This window comes from Lichenostomus cassidix, chromosome 18 (assembly GCF_008360975.1).
Source record: "Lichenostomus cassidix isolate B80296 chromosome 18, HeHo_3.0, whole genome shotgun sequence".
NCBI classification, from domain to species: domain Eukaryota; kingdom Metazoa; phylum Chordata; class Aves; order Passeriformes; family Meliphagidae; genus Lichenostomus; species Lichenostomus cassidix.
Window position 1 is genome coordinate 8,624,822 of NC_139498.1, and position 16,644 is coordinate 8,641,465.

General features: G+C 37.5%; 1 protein-coding gene across 3 annotated transcripts in view; it reads right to left on the reverse strand.

Annotated features, from left to right (window-relative positions):
• QTGAL (queuosine-tRNA galactosyltransferase) overlaps nucleotides 1-16,644 on the reverse strand; it is a 114,761-nt gene that overhangs the window by 84,925 nt on the left and 13,192 nt on the right. For all 3 annotated transcript variants that reach the window (XM_085077928.1, XM_085077927.1, XM_085077929.1), the window contains exon 5: nucleotides 10,040-10,105. In XM_085077928.1, the coding sequence (XP_084934054.1) occupies nucleotides 10,040-10,105 (66 nt within the window). The remainder of the gene's footprint in view (nucleotides 1-10,039; nucleotides 10,106-16,644) is intronic.

The following is a 16,644-nucleotide window of genomic DNA, read 5'->3' on the forward strand; positions in this document are numbered from 1 at the left end:
AAAACTGCTCCACTGAAACACAAGAATATTTCAGTCCCATATCTGGTAAGTACAAAAGCCAGCACTCTACACCCACTCACTGACATGCCAGAACTTGTTCCAACTTTTCACTAGTGGTTTTTAAACACAATATTCAGGTTGAGATGTTTCTTATTTTCATCATTGTAGGTTTTGATGTTTTCCTTTGCACATACAAATGGAAAGGGAAGTGGGTGAGAGGAAACAAAGTTTAAATGATTTGACAGTAATTAAAACCAACATGCTTTCTGCAGATGTGGCATTTTTGAGTTTTTTAATCACTACAACTTCCTTTACCTCAAACAATCTTCCTTATTCAGGAGGCAACCTATGGGTCAGAATCCACCCGTTGTACTAAAGAGGAAATGAGGATGAAAAAATAATTGGTCTTCAATTTCATCCCAATATTTTCCATCCTTGCTTTAAAGAAAAAGGAAATGAACAAAGACAGGCAAAAGCATAAACTCTCCATAAGGCAGTAGGCACTGGATGTACAAACATACACAGGAGTTCTTCATATAATATGTCTTCTTTTAAGGAACTTAAAATATGCATTTTAGCATTAAAAAATCCATGGTTTTTCTGTACAAAATAAATGCAACTTTCAAAGGTTATGTAAAAGTACAAAACTTTATTCTACACTCTGAGGGAGAACATGCAGTCTTGTGTTTCATTTTAGAAATGAGACAGAATGATGCAAACCTCCTTGAAGAGAACATAATTAGGTACTTAGTGAAGCTTTAATTAGAAAAATCATAACATCTGATCCTAGAAAATGTTGTGTGAAAACAAAGACTATCAAAATAACAAGCAATATAGGGAGCATTATCTCTAGGGCACAAAACCTTTTTCCCCAATATGCCTCTTTATAAGAGCCCACAGATTAAAAAAATCCTAAAATAAAAAGCTAATAAGAATTATTTACCTTTTCCTGAACATTTAAGAACAGCTTTAGTTAATCAAGCCTACATATTTTGTGTTAAGGAAAGGTAGATGTCACCTCTGCTGTCTCTAAACCCTACTTCTATTATTTTTATTGCAGTAATTTCCATGCAGTAATTTCCTTTAAGAAAGATTTCATGATCATTATTTAATGCAATCAAAGAGGGAAAATAAACTAAAGAAATATTTTTATGTGGTTAAAATCTTTCCAAAATTATATACTGCAGGAAGAAGGTAGTAAAATGTGTTTCCTCTCCCCTCATTTCCAAGGGAGGAAACTGTTCTTCAAAACATGACACCTGTGAGGTAATTTGCATTAGGTGTAAATATACAAAACACACCCAAGTGTATTTAAAGCATATTTTAAAAATTATAAAATCTGTTGTTATTGCTGACTCTACAAAGAATGCACTTAGGTCAGATGAATATCCATTTCCACAGCTGTTCTTATCTTGGAGCAATCCATATTTAAGAACACCTGTTAAACATTCTACTGACTCGAGTTCAAGTCCGAAGTCCACAAAAGGATGTGACATGTTTATCTTCAGCACACAAGAAGACAGTAATTAAAAACCAAGGAAGTCTGAATTTTCTTTAGCAAATTTAAAGCAAGAAGCCAAGGTGGTGTGTACAGAATGAGCCCAGCTGAGCATCACAACACAGGAACATTTCCAATTATGTTGTCACATGTGAATTCATGAAGTATGAACATGACATTTTGGGGAAAAACTTCAAGTAAATATCACTGAAGAGATAACAATTTCTTTTGTCTGTAGCTCCACAGAGTCTGATTAGATTGTAATAGTTATCACCTCAGCAAAGTGTCTGAACACCAGAAGGGAATGTTGATTTTCAAACATTTTATGCTTCAGACATAGTTTTAAAAATCAAATATGTTTACATGAATGGAATTCATTACAATCAGACTTTCATGACTATCAAACTCCAGTAATCACAATTGTTTGATGGGGTTATTGGCATGTGGAGGCCATTTTAAACACAAATTTAATTACAAAGTTGTGTAAGCTGGGCTGCTTCCCATTTGGGCTATTGGATTAAATGTAGAACAGACTGAGATGGACATTGTGACTTTGAAAATGCTCTGTGGTTTATTTTCAGAAATACAAGGAAGCTGCCTGATAAAAAGCAAAAACACAACTGAATTCCAGCAGATCTGGATGATACATATGGAAAGGCCCAATTAATAAAAATGTAAGAATAATACTCTAACATTGTCAAAGAAAGAATTTTCTTATTCTTCAGTGCAAAAAAAGAAATCATAATTTTTCCTCTTAAACATACTCTACTGTCACCACTTCAGAACAAAGCCTTCACACAACTGCTGCTTTAGTTTCTACCCTCCCTACCAAGAGAATCTTATTGAAATATTATAAACAACTTTTAAATGACAATTTCCTGAAGCCACAACTATAAATGTTTTTGTAAGTATCTAAACTGGATAGTCTTAATTCAGAGTTACATTTTCCACACGCTGGAGAAAAATGTAAAAGACTTGGTAGTTTGATAACAGTGTGCAGTAAAAGGGAACTGAATATAAAAAATTCTGCTGACCAGAATAGTTAAGATTAGTTCATGAACATATTTCTCTGGATACTTTTTTCTCACACATGAAAAATCAACTGCTGGGCAACCAACAACAGCATGTAATCACCTCAGGAATATAATCTCATTTTCCTTTCTGTCTATACCAAAGATAGACCAGAGCCTCTTTGGCTCTGAGCTCTGACCAGAGACTCAGCCCTTTTAGTGGAGCAAACTCCTGCTAACAGGGTTGTGCAAACAAATTTGATTTATTTGTCATTCAAGACATGACACTACCCAATTAATGTCTCTCTAATAGCTGTGGTATGAATTAATTCTTATATTAAAGCTAACCTCTAGAGGCAGTGCTTGCTGGTACATGCCTGGGCAAGACAGTGATGTGTCTCAAACATGCTGAGTAAGGGAGTCAGGAGGAGAGTTGTGCAAATTAACTAAGGAGAAAAAAGATTATTTAAGTTCTACATTAAGAAGATTTTAATCCACTTCATGTCCAAAATAAAAGTACTTATCAAAGCAAAATCTGCTAAGCTCTATGGCACAACTGGAAGACAAAGCATTTAAGGTGAGATGATAATAAAGACACAGAATGAGAGATCACTAACCACCTGGCTGCACATAGGATGGGTAAAAATTAAACAGAGGTACAGGAAGGAAATTAAATGAGGACAGAGAGGTAATATTCAGCATTATGTAGTTATGCTTTATGGCAGTTTAATAAAAGCTCACATACACTGACTGTCTTTTCACACCACAAAATTACAAGATACTATGTACCTGCTTTTGCAGTCCAGACTAAAACCCTGTCTAATGTATGCACAGAAAAGGTAATAAAATCCCACAGGAATAAAGCCTCAGGCTCCAGAACAATGCTGCTGACCACTTCCTTAAAACAGCATCCTAACCCAAGTCCCTGTCCAGTGCATTAAGCACTTCAATCACACAAGATCTGATCTCAAGCTCAGTGAGTCTTTTACAGGCAGATGTTACCTCACTCTGCCTGTGTTCCAGGCTGCCCAGCAGCTGCAAAGCTGCTGTGAGGCAGGAAACACCAGCCAGGACTCAGCACTGCTTCCTCACAGCTGCTGGGTTTTCAGATGGAGCAAGATTCCTGCTAAGCCCCCACCCCTAAATATCCCCCTAATATACTGCATTTCTTTTCACCATGCAACATCATACCATGATCCAAATATGCTGAGTATTTCATGAACTATTCAGTCTTCAGGTCATTTCTGAGTGAATTTATGGAAGACTTGAACTCCACTAGACCAGCAAAACATCTAATAAAAAAAAAAAAAAGGAAAAGTGCCTAATGCAATCATATGAAAAATCCGTGCCAGTTTTAGAGCTTCTGTATTCCAATTAGCACTATGTAACAGACGACTATTTTAAGAACAAGACATAGGTACAGGAGACATGCAATATCCCAATTTTGCCAGCTATAGACAAGGCTACCTTGTTCCATAGATAGAATAAATCCATGTCTAAGTGCAAAGTAATTACCAGAGTTCATAATAACTTGGACTCCCAAGAGAACATACATAAGAGGAAGCTCTGTATGTAGTCTGAAAGGTGGTTGATAATTTAGGACTACTCTGATATTAGACTAATAAGAAAATACAGCAAACAAAAACCTGTAAGATCTTTCAGAGGTGACCAAACTCCACTGGTATGAGGAACACAAAAATTGCTACTACACCCTGAGGACTGCCAGTATTCCAGAACTGACACTGTTGACTGGCAGTGTCTAAGGTGGCCTCCCTCTTTTTTTTTTTCACATTTTAATTTTTTATCTCATGCTTCCTTTCATCATGAAGCAGCCTAGTCTAGCACAAGACAGAAGAAACACCAACCTTCTGCCTTTATTCCAGACTTGTGATAATAAACAGGAAAACCCCCACATATTAATGTGATGTATTACAGCATAGCTACTCCAAACAGCCCACACTGAAAATTCTGGTGTACAAGCCAGTGCTCTAGTGAGTGATGCTGCACTGGAATCCTACCACAGGAGCTCCTACAGTGCAGTTACACACCTGAGATGGGATGGAAACAGTTGGCTGGATGTTTTTTCTACTACTTGAATACACAATGTCTTAACTAGTCAGCAAAACAAATCCCTTGGAACACACTATTTACACCCAGTGCTCCTCAGTGTACAAAACAATCAGTGCACACCCCACTGAAGGAAATGCTCTGACAGGCAGGAGGACTGTGTATGGGAACTGGTCCAGACTACCCAGGATTTCCCCCCTCCCTCTCCACCCCCAAGGCCAAGAGCTAGATCTAAAATATTGGACTCACTGATAGATGGAGCAAGAATTTCAATGAATCTTTTTGTACTTAGAATAAAAAAAAATTTCAGTATTTGTTAATACATTTTCTCAGAACTGCTCTTATGGATTAAGCAGTATAAAAAAAACTGTGTAACTGTCAATGCAAAAATAATTGGAATACTGTCACTCTTTAAATCAGATCTCATTATCATGACATCCATGTTTAAGATCAGAATGCTGACCCTAAAGCTCTGTTCTATGTGAGTATCTACTTCATGTGCCACTAAAACTGTATTTTAATGATACCTATGAAAGAGAATCCACTCGTATACTTTTTATAGTGCTACTAAGAAGATCTTTACTTGCAATTTCAGATATTAAATTCATAAGGTGGAAGCTAAAAGGACTGACATAATCAAGAATCAAGTGGATCTGATCATTTTAGTCGAAGAAAAGAATTATATGATTTGAACTAGTGCTCTCTGCAAGCAGAGCACTCTGTAAGGGAGAGAGGAGAAAACAACCTTTCTACTTTCTAGCATGTGGCAGAAATGTGTGACAAGTCCTGGCAAGTAGAACAGTACAGGGTACAGTGACATGACAAAAAAAAAAATCTCTTAGATTGTGACTTTCAAAACAAAAAAATATGTTTCCAGACCAAAAGAAAAAAGAAACCCTTAACATCTAAATGTAGTTAATTTGTGAAGTTCAGTAGGGTTGGGAGGGAAACAGCCAACACCTTCAGCCTAGAGCTGTGCCTTAAAGAAAGGAGCAGCTCAGCTCTCATTCATCTGTTCATTTCTCCAATTCATTGGCCAATTGTGCAATATGTGTTTCCAGCTCTCCCAGGGCAGGTGAACAGCTCTGTGAGCCACCAGCCAGGCATTGTTCAAGTGCACTTGATCCAATCAACTATCTTGGAGTCACATTAACCATCAAAGATTTGCACAATTCAGGCAGTTGGTTAACACAGGCAGATAATGCAACAGATAAAAATGGCTTTAGGCATTGCTGCTCTTGAAGTAAATCCAAGTTACAGAATATGCCAAAAATCTGTTTTAGAGATGCAAAATAGTGAGAATATCTCGTTGAAGAAATGCAAATGGTATATTCAGTGTTCTCTCACATGCCCAGGTATCCTACCTGTTTGAGACAGAGGATAGTAATTTCACAACAAACAGAAAGGTGTTCATTGTGACACTAGTACTGATTCACCTCCTAGTGAGCCAGTGAAAACAAAAGGAAATGTTCTTTATTTTTGTTGCTCACATTCTGACTCCAGCTGTTTTCTCACTGAGGTGGGAGACAGTGAGGAAAAGTTCAGCTATTTTATAAGCTCTTTATTGTTATTCACAGCCTCCAAGATTGTTCCCAGATCCAGTGCTTTTCCTTCAGCATGCCCAGAGCAGAGCCTGCTGGAAGCATCCAGCAACAAGACAACCAGGGAGCAGATACCACTGACATTCCCCCCTCCCCTTGGGACAAAAGACTTGGGGAGTTCTTAGAAGGTACTACTTTTTGAAATTAAATAATAGAATATATGTGAGGCAGAGTGAAAGACTGCAGACTGTGTGTGGTTTGGGAAATAATTTCCTGGGCTACTTCAAACTCAGAAATGTTATTCTATAGAATGCTAGTGTGTACACAAGGTTGGATCTCCTCCAGAAGAACACAAGCCTATACAAAATAAGATATGAAGGCATGATTTTTTCAGAATTAAGGGAAATAGAGTCTTGAACCATCCTACTCATTAACTGCCAACAAAACATACATGTTTTGTGGTTGGTAAATAAGCAACACCTGGCTTGCCCTGGGTAAATGGGATACATGCAGCTTGTAGGGATAAACAGAAACTAGAGTGAGACATTTTAGTAACAGTTGCACATTCTCTAGTAACTAAGTCCTTCCTTTTCTGAGCAGAGCAGAGGCCATTTGAAGGCACCTTTGTGTGCACATGGGCACTGGGCACTCAGTGCCAGAAGGATGGTAACCACTGAATTATTGATAGACAGTGCAATGTCCCTGAGCTTTACAACTGCTGAAAGCAGGGAATTGCATTGAACCTTATATTTCTTAAGCATAACTTAAGAATTTGTAGTGTAAATACACAAGGTCTCAAAAACTTGTGTCTTCTGAGAGTGTTTCTAGAATACATGTCAATAGGACTTAGTGATGGTGTAAAATAGTCAGCAGAGGACAAGGTGACAGCAGCTGTGGAGAGCTGCTTTTAATAAAAACCATGATGTATTAGTGATTTGTATGTTGAGATCCAAAATCCTTCAGTCTGAACATCTCCAAGGACAGCAGAGTTCCACCCTAGAAGCCTTTCTTTTAAAAAGTGTTCCAGATAAGAGCAGCTTAAGAGAATAGAAATTAACTTGCTCTTTAAAGCACTATTAAGTAGTCTATGATACAGGAAATGAGACACAAAGGCTGCAGCTGTTACCTCAGCCATGGTCCAGTACCTGAACCTGGGGCAAGCTTCTTGCTTTCTCAGAGATGGAGACACAGGTTTCTTTAAAGAATAACTTGGGAAGATCCTAGAGACATCTGATATCTTTGGTTCTGCTGTTTAGTAACAACACTTCAAGTCAGAGTAGGGCAGTTTGCATTTAAGAGTAACACAAAAGAGGAAGAACCACAGGGATTAATCAGGACCTGGGAGATTTCTTTTGGTGGACAACAGTAGACTGAAGTCTACAATACAAGGGCCCATTGGGAACCCTAGTCTTCAAATCTGACTCCCAGTAACAATCAGCAGGACTAGAACTAGGACTAAAATTTCTGAAAGTATATTGAGACTACATAAAGCAAACAATCCAGGTCAGGAGATGTTGCAAAATAGTGGAAAGTGCAAGTCTGCAAGTTAGAATTTCAGGAACAAACCAAAAAAGCTCACTGCTTCATGGGCATTTTTCAACCTTCTGCTTTTTTTTTTTTTTTTCCTTGTGCCCCTCCACCTACTCTGGTTTATCAGACTGATTGAAGTCAGGCCAGAACTTCAAACACAGAACACAGCTTCATTCAAACATCCCCAACATCTTCCAAGGCCAGAAGACTGAATGGCATGATTATTCTGAGGACAGCAGAGAGATAGTTCTTTTAAGAACACAAGTCCACCCTGACACTTATCAGTAGATTTGTGACCTAAACAACTTTCTCAAAGTTGTGTCAGAGCTACTGAGAGGCTCTGGACAAAACTGAGCTATTTGGTCACCAGAAATTGCTGCATATGTTCCCCTTTTTTCTTCAGGCCTTGAATTAGTTCTGTCAGATCCAACATTAACACAAAGCTTATACCTCACATAGGCATTCCACACATTTTCTATACCTGTAACGTGGAAAATGTGCTGGGTCTGGTGGAAATACAGTTAATTTTCCTCACAACAGCCCTCTCAGTGCTGTGTGTTGGTAACACACCAGAGGGCTGTTCCTGCTCCCATAGCACCAAGGCTCTCCAACATTCCCCCTCTCCACTAGGCTGGGGGTGGGCAAGGAGTGGGAGTGGCAGTCAGGGCAGCTGATCCACACTGACCAAAGGACTATTCCTTTTCTTTTAATAAACTACCTTTCTCTTGACCCACAAATCTTTTCCATCTTTTTCTCCCACCACCCTGCCCTTCTGAGGAGTGACAGCACCCTGCCAAGGCCATGCCACAAGCACCACACTGAAACAGGAGCACAAACTTAGATGAATTTAGGACATGGGAATAAGAAGTTTGTGCTGCTTAGAACAGATTATAAAGACATGTCCTTCAGTCTACTCAGGTCCTCTTTATTACTTGTTTGATTGTCATTTAATAGTTCATACTGAAGGCTGTCGGGCACTAAAGTGTAACAGAACATAAACAAAACAGTTGAAGTGCTTTCTAAAAAGACTACAAACTGTTTAGTTGGATTTAGTCTAATTAGAAAAGTCTTAATTTACATCTGTAGAAGCCCTGTAAGCAAGAAACATGATAGCTCTTAGCACTAATTTCCATGAAACAAGCATACTGGATCAACTTGTCTCTCCAGTTTTTTGGCATCTGACTACAGAATTCCATTAACTGATTGATATCAGAACAAAAACAACTTTTGATTTATCATTTTATTGTGTTTGTAAAGCGAATTAGGTTAACTGCTACTCAGGTACTATTAAAGCTATAATTTAATAAATTACATTGTAAGGATTATCAGATTTCACAAGAACCCGAATACAGGTGGTGTGATGAGCAGGTACACATCCCACCACTAAGCAGCAGGTTGCTTGGCAGACATTCCTCAGCTAAAAGGACTGCAATCATCTCTACTTTGGAGCAAGTGTGTTTTGGAGGAAAAGTTCAAAAGGTGTTTAGTTCACAGAAAGCGATAATCATAAAACTCAGTGTGTTTTGTTCAGATACCTGCAGGAAACACCTTCATGACAGATCCAGTCAATTGACCTTTTCTTTCCAGAAACCTCTTGCACATTGAAAAAACTACCACAAGAGAAAATGTCAGAGGTGTGGAAATGATAAGGCTGATTTTGCCGAATATTGCTGATAGGAATACAAACTCAGTTTTCATGTTTATAAAGAAATATCTTAGTCAACAGTACTGACAAATTAACTAACTGCCATAACAAGTTATCTATATATATATTGTCTTTGGATAAGTAGAACATATGCACAAACTCTCTCTAAAGAATACTGACCCTAATCACAGAAAATCATATAAAATCAAAATCATATCGATCAGAAAAAAAAACTATCTCACAGAATATTCCTGACAGTTTATTTCACAGGAATAAAGAACAGAATTCTAATAATGTTTCTATGTCTGCCTGCAAAAGAAAACATCAGCTGCACTGTGGGCCAGTTCATCAGTGGTAACAACCCATACATTCCCTATGGTTTACAGTTTCTTAATTAATAAAAGCAGATAAACCATAGCTGTAGCCAATCCTTTGCAGCTTTTCACACGACTTAGGCTACATAAAAAAGGCATTCTCCTTTAGATTACAGACATTAGCCAAACCTATATACTTATTTGCAAAAGAGTATCACTGTTATAATGAGATCTGGTTTTCTGAAGAGAAAATAAAAAGAAGTTCAATCAAAGCTCCCATTCATTGCAAGGATTAAAAATAAAGGAAAAGAATACACTGGTTATTGCTTTGCCTCCACCAGCCCCACTGTGAAATTTTCATATCCTTTTAAAAGATGTATCCGGAACTCTGTAAAAGAAAAACCCACAAATACCCACAAGAAAAAAGTACTCACACTGTTTGGGTGTTGAATGGCAACTTGGTGCTGCAGCCTAACCCGCTGTGGCATCATCACATCATCCTGGAATAAATAGGACACTGTTACTGAACATAAAAAGGGTCACAGTACAGTACTGACACACATTAGAATATGTTGCTAAATTAACATCATTTTACTGGCTTGCAGTCAGAAATGCAAATGGAGCAGATATTAAGAGACTTCACACTTTTTGTGGATTAAACTCGATGCTGTTTGAGCTGGAAGTGATCAAAACTACTACGTGACAACAGTGCTGTGATCTCAACACATCCACAGGCACACACACATTGAACATTTCTCAACAAACTCACCAACTCTTTCACAACTCCCAGAGCAGCACTGGCAGTGTGAGGACAAGGAACTAACCTCAATTAAAACCATGAGCTCTGAGATATAGCAATATGAGGAAATGTTGCCTGTAGTCCGGCTGTACCTTGTTTCACTGAAAATGAAAAGCCTTTGGTCTCTAGATCTAAAAATATGTCATAGTTCATGAGCACAAAAAGTAGTACTGGTGAAATGATAAAATTCTAAGAAAAAGGAAAAAAGGGAAGTACCCAAACTCAGAAAATGCACTAGCATTGACACTGGCATTAAAATACTACACCTAGATTTAAATTTCATGTTACTACTCCTTCCACTTGCAGCATAAAGATCTGCTTTCTTTACACACAAAAAGATAGGTTGTTTTGTGAAGAGTTAGTAACTTTGCTATCCTGCCTTGAACAGTTAGGTGGATTCCTTTCAAAATTATATTATTTCCTGTTCAAAATTAAATCCTTTCTAGACTGTGATTTTACAGTCTATAAAAACTGTAGCACAATTTTTCTTCCCTAAATTTAGGCCCCTGAGGTTTCTACCTATATTCTTTTCCATGTTGGTGCCATATTTCCACCCTTTTAAAGAATCACTCTTTCTTAGATGCTGGTTAAAGCTAACATAGCCTATTTCTTCTCAGAGTATTTCCAAATAAACTTATTACACAAACATAATTCAAAGGAGCCCTAAATTCCAGTTCTACAGACACTCTTTTAACAGTTGCTCACACTGAAATCATTCCAAGATTGCTATTAAAGTGCAAAACCTCAATATTGAATTTCCAACAAGTTTCACATTAAAACTTCCCATCAAGTCAACAGCAACAAAAAATATATTAGTGCTTAAAAATCTAGAGCTTGAAGGGTTGAATGACCTTGCTATAAAGGTGCCACTGTAGTTTTATCAAAACAACATGATAAAAAAAGTTTCAGAAGTGGATCCAACTATTTAATACAATTCAAGGTTAAAGATAAAACAAAATAATAATAAAACTGACTCTTATCACAGATAAGTTTATAAAAGACAGGAGGGCTACATTGTCAGAAGCATTTTTCTGTATTTTGCATTTAGGATATGTTGTAAGCATGACAGCTATCACTGATTTCAAAGCCAATAGATCAAGAAAAACCCTTCTGATTTCTCAACCTCTGTACATGACTTACTTCAAAACTACAATGATATTATTTACCATTTAATTCACTTTATCAATAAAGCATGAGAACTCCAGTACTGTATCAAGGAAATATTCCAATAAAACCTTTACCCTATTTCCCAGAAGAACCATAATCCTATTTCTTTATGCCAAACACAGAGCTGATTTTTGTAAATTAAAACCTGGTTTTCATATAAGCAATAGGAGATATATTTTTATTGAACTTTGTTCACTACTTTACAAGTTGCTAAGGATCCTTAGATGTATTCTTGTTAAATTAAAAAAAAAAAAAAGAAAAAAAAAAAGAGAGAGAATGAACAAGAAATCCACCAAAAGGCCAGGAATTTCAATGCTTAGAACAATATTACCCTCATCTTTTAGAAGATACAACATATGCCCTTGTGCTAAAAAATCCCACTGTTCATGATCCTGCACAACAGAGAGAACTCTTCCATTCATAAAGATGAAAAATAATATACTTGATTTAAAAAGGTTAAATCAGCCTGGAAAGTATTCAAACCAAATTAAAATATCCTAAGCACCAAAGAGGTCGATGTCATGTTTTCATAACCACACAATTTGACAGGAATGGCCTCATTCCCCTAAGAAAACACTCTGTCATTTTGATGCTCTTGGCAGAACTCACACATCCCCAGATCTGGGTCTTAGGCTATCAGAGAGCATCAGTACTCTGCAAACTCCAGCTAAAGAGGGGGCACTGTAACCACAAAAACTTCTAAATGCCTCTTTTTATTAATACAGCTTTGTTCTTTAATGCTGGAAAACTCTATGAACTCTTACCCTGAATGACCTTTTTTTCTTTTAATAATTCTGTTTCATTTTCTTATGAACAGCTTTGCACACATACTGCACTGCTGTATCCTTCTGTGGTACCTTCCAAGTTCATGAAAGGAGAAAGAAAGGGAAAAAAATCACAATAGCTTAAGATGTAATCCCAAATACAATAATAAAGCAATTAGATGATGAGGAAAAATAGCAACAAAATATAAATCCCAGACAAAACTGAGACACAACCATAATTCAGCTTCTTGGATTCAGATTGGGTAACTACACAAGAAAGGTAACTGTAAAATCCAACCTGAACAGATTCTTCACTATTGATGACTAGAAAGGTACCCATGAAGTGGAAACTAGAATGTATTTACAGTGACATAATCGTAGGGAACCTGGATGGATTTAATACCAGTGTTTAAAAATCAAAACAAATTCTAATGAGTAAAACCAAAATGATTGTACCACTAATTAGGAGCACCTTAAATAAAATTTCAGCTTCAGAGGCCACTGATAGGAGTGAAAGGCCAAACCATGCACTGTACTGGTAAGAGTTTATAGATTTTAGCCACTATAATATTAAAAAACTAAGGTGCTAAAATATTTTACCCAACTGTACATTATGCAATCACAAATTTTCTATCAAAGCTGTTGCACTTATGACATTGAGTTCAGCAAATGTGTTGCCAGACTTCAGTTTCTACAGGCAAAGTTTGGACATCTTTTTTTTGGTTTAAAACTGAGAACAAAACCTCAGTAATCAGAGAAATACTTTTCAAATTATCTTTCACTCATTTCTGAAAGAAATAAAAAAAGGGCCTCTACCAAAATGGGAAGTATATTTTGTTTGTTTCTGTTTCCTAGGTGAGAGTAGGGAAGATAACAATAGCAGCAGTGAGTTACATTAAAAATAATTTTCACAAACCAGAATTTTAACAGAAGTTTCCAATGAAATCAGATTTTCTCTGTTCATATGGAAGTCTCTAATTGTTGTCCTCTAGCAGACATACAGTAGACAGAATAAAGAGAAATTTCCCCCATGGAAAGAATGGACAAAAACCCAAATTTTTAAAAAATGTTAAATAAACGCATGCCTTCCCTAACCATATACTCGGAATACAATAGCTACATAAAGGAGAACCTGTGAATAAATCTATTTTCACGTGACCCCACTCACCAATCTTAGCAGAAAAATTTAGGAAAGTCTCAGGTAATATCTGGGTTTACTGTCATCTAACTGTGTACATACATACATGAAATGCAAACAAGGCCAAACAGGTAAACAGCAGAAAATAAAGTGACATAAATAGAAATCTACTTTAGGCACTCAAAATAACCAGGATTTATAGGAATTTTGTTGCTTACAAACACACTTCCTCTTCTGCAGTGTTCATTCTGATCAGCAGCATTGGGTAATGAAGACGACTCTATTTCCCAACAGAAGGCAGCAGGATTTCCCAAGCAGCCCAGGTGAATTTGGGATCCCCAGCAGCTCCCAGCCTGCCTGTGTCCCACCATCCCATCACACACATCCCTCTGCAGGGACCTGCCTTGTCCTGCAGCTCCACAGCCATAGTGTGCCAGATCAGAACAGCCTCAGCTCCACTGCTCTCCCCACCACAAGTACCAGGTTCTGTCAAAACGCACACAATTTATACTGAGCTAATTGTTCTGTTTCAATTCACTCCTATGTTTAGTTGAAGAAAAGGAAAACTAAGTCATTAGACTGATCTTAAGGATACTACTCAAAGGTGTTGTTTTTTCGGGATACATTTATGAAATTAATTTGGGTAAATTCAAATGACAAGCATTCACTGGCCTCTTCAGCCAGGCTGTGTGGACCACCCAAGGCTCCACAGTGGAAACTTCATCATTTTCCCCTAAAAATGGGTGTTTCTCCACTTCAGAAAGTAGAACAAAATATACAACTCAATGAACAATGCACATCTACTTTTTGCAACCAAGGACAAGTTCATAGAAAACAAAACACTAATTATAGCTCAGTGTTGAGGTGCTTTCTTAAGCTCACATTACAGACTCAGCATCTTGCGCTTTTTCAAAGTCCTTCGTATTTGGCTGCTCAAAAAACCAAAAATGATTGAGAGCTAAGAGCTGATACACTCCACCCCCATAACAGCAGCACCTTCTTTTCACTGCAGCTATTCCATGCAAAATACAACCAGCAGCAACACCAGGAGGAATGTTTCACTCACTGAGCAACAATATGGCATCTCTAAAATCTTTCAATTCATCAAATGGTCCATTCATTTATCCTGCACCTGCTCAGACTAAAGGGAAAATCTTTCTTTTCTATTGTTCTGTTCAGCTCCTTGAACCAGGGAAGTGAAATGCCTTGGACCTCCAAAAACTGGCCTGTCAACAGTTCTACCAAAGGAAATACCCTGAGCCCAGGCAACTCTCCAGTGGCAGGGTCTGGAAGCAGCCCCACAGTATCAAACTCATTAGAACCAGGAACTCAGATGGTACCCACAAGTCACTTGAAAATAATGACCTGTCACTACTTGCCAGATCATAGGAAAAAAATACTTATTTTCTGTTCCTACTCCCAAATTAAACTGAGAAGAAGGGGACAACAATGAAAACATTTCAAATTTAAGAAGCTGACTGCATTGAGCACCTTTTTTTGAGCATAGCAACAAACAGGTCCACATGGAATGATCTACGTGGTATTCTTATGAGCCTCACAATCTTTTTATGGAATCTTTTAATTAAGCATCACTATTAGTTGGTCAAGGAACTTTTGCTGTAGAAGCAGCTCCCACCTTGATGCATTGTTCAATGTGGTGGTTTTGTTTAGCCCAGAATGCAGACATATGCTTTTCCATATCTTGCTTTTCTGTGGTCACTGGAGATCACCTCTGATCCTTCTCACAGTCAGATCACTGAAAAAAATGATGTATTTGCAGCCAAGTAAAGCAGGTAACTCACAAGGTATCCAGCAGCAAAGCCAGTAAACTCAGACAAGAGTAAAAGCTTCACCAGTAATTCCAAATGTTCTCTTTAACTACTAAAAAGATGAAGATACATGTAGGGAGAGGTTACAGAAACCAGATTCTGAAGGTTTGCTTCTTGATTTATGAAACAGAAAAACAACATTTCATACCAGAGAGAGGCATTTAATCTGGTTTTCATACAAGCACTTCTTCACAAAACACTAATAGGAATGATGCCTTCAAGCATTCATATTTTGATTTTTTGGGGCTCACTATTGATTATGAAGCCTTCAAGCATTCATATTTTGATTTTTTGGGGCTCATTATTGATTATGAAACATGGACAACTCGTCTGGACAGAAGAGGCTTCTGGTAATGGAGTGCATCACTGCATCCACATATCTACTGTTTGAGTAACAGTTTATTTCAGTTTTTAAACCAGAGGATGAAGTTCCCAAGGAACAGTATGTTTAACAACAACAGAAAGGAAATACATGAAGTCTGATCCTATCTTCATTTCCTAAGAAATACAGACATTGCATTTGAAATAAAGGAGGAATATTGCAGAAGTTTAGTAGTGCCTGTAATGTATAATGGCAACTAAGAGGAAATCCATACTTCCAAACCCAGGAAGTTACAGAAACTGTAAAAACAAGATGTTTATAACTGAATGTGCCTGACATATCTACCATGTCCAGCCATCTCCCTCCAAGGCCTTTAGCAATACCCTCTCAATTAGGTGGGTTTGAACTTGAACCTCAAAGGACACATGCAATTTCACAGCTATTAAAAATTACCATTCCCAGCTTAAACCATACAAGCAAATCTCCCAAACAGAAAGGCACAGGTCAGTAGCTGCCAGTTTACACACAAGAATGACAAATCCAGTGCCTCACCCTCTCCTTTGGTGAATAAAACTTATCTGTGTCACCATGGCATTTTTGATTATTAGCAAGCAGTGACAATGTGGCAACATGGTTTAGAGTTACATCTTTGAACTGCCTGAGAAGCTCTGAAATTGTGACACATTGCCAACAAAGCCTTTCAAAAGATTAAAACAAGCATGTCAAGGATTCAAGTGAACATGACTGGGTTTGAAACACTGCAGGTCAAAAAAGGACACATTTTTACGATTCTCCTTCAATAGTCAGGAACTCTCCAACAACACCCTGATTAAACCTGAAATAATTGGAATCTACACAGATGATTAGGATGAAATGAAAGCATGATCTTTTTAAAGAAATAAAGTTTCAGACAAGTAGAGGCATGTTTATGTGCATGTCAATGAAAAGAGCAGTTCAAAGCAGAATTTTCAACGTAAGAGTTCTGCTGTGCTACAACTAGGTAAATGCTTCTAACAAAGA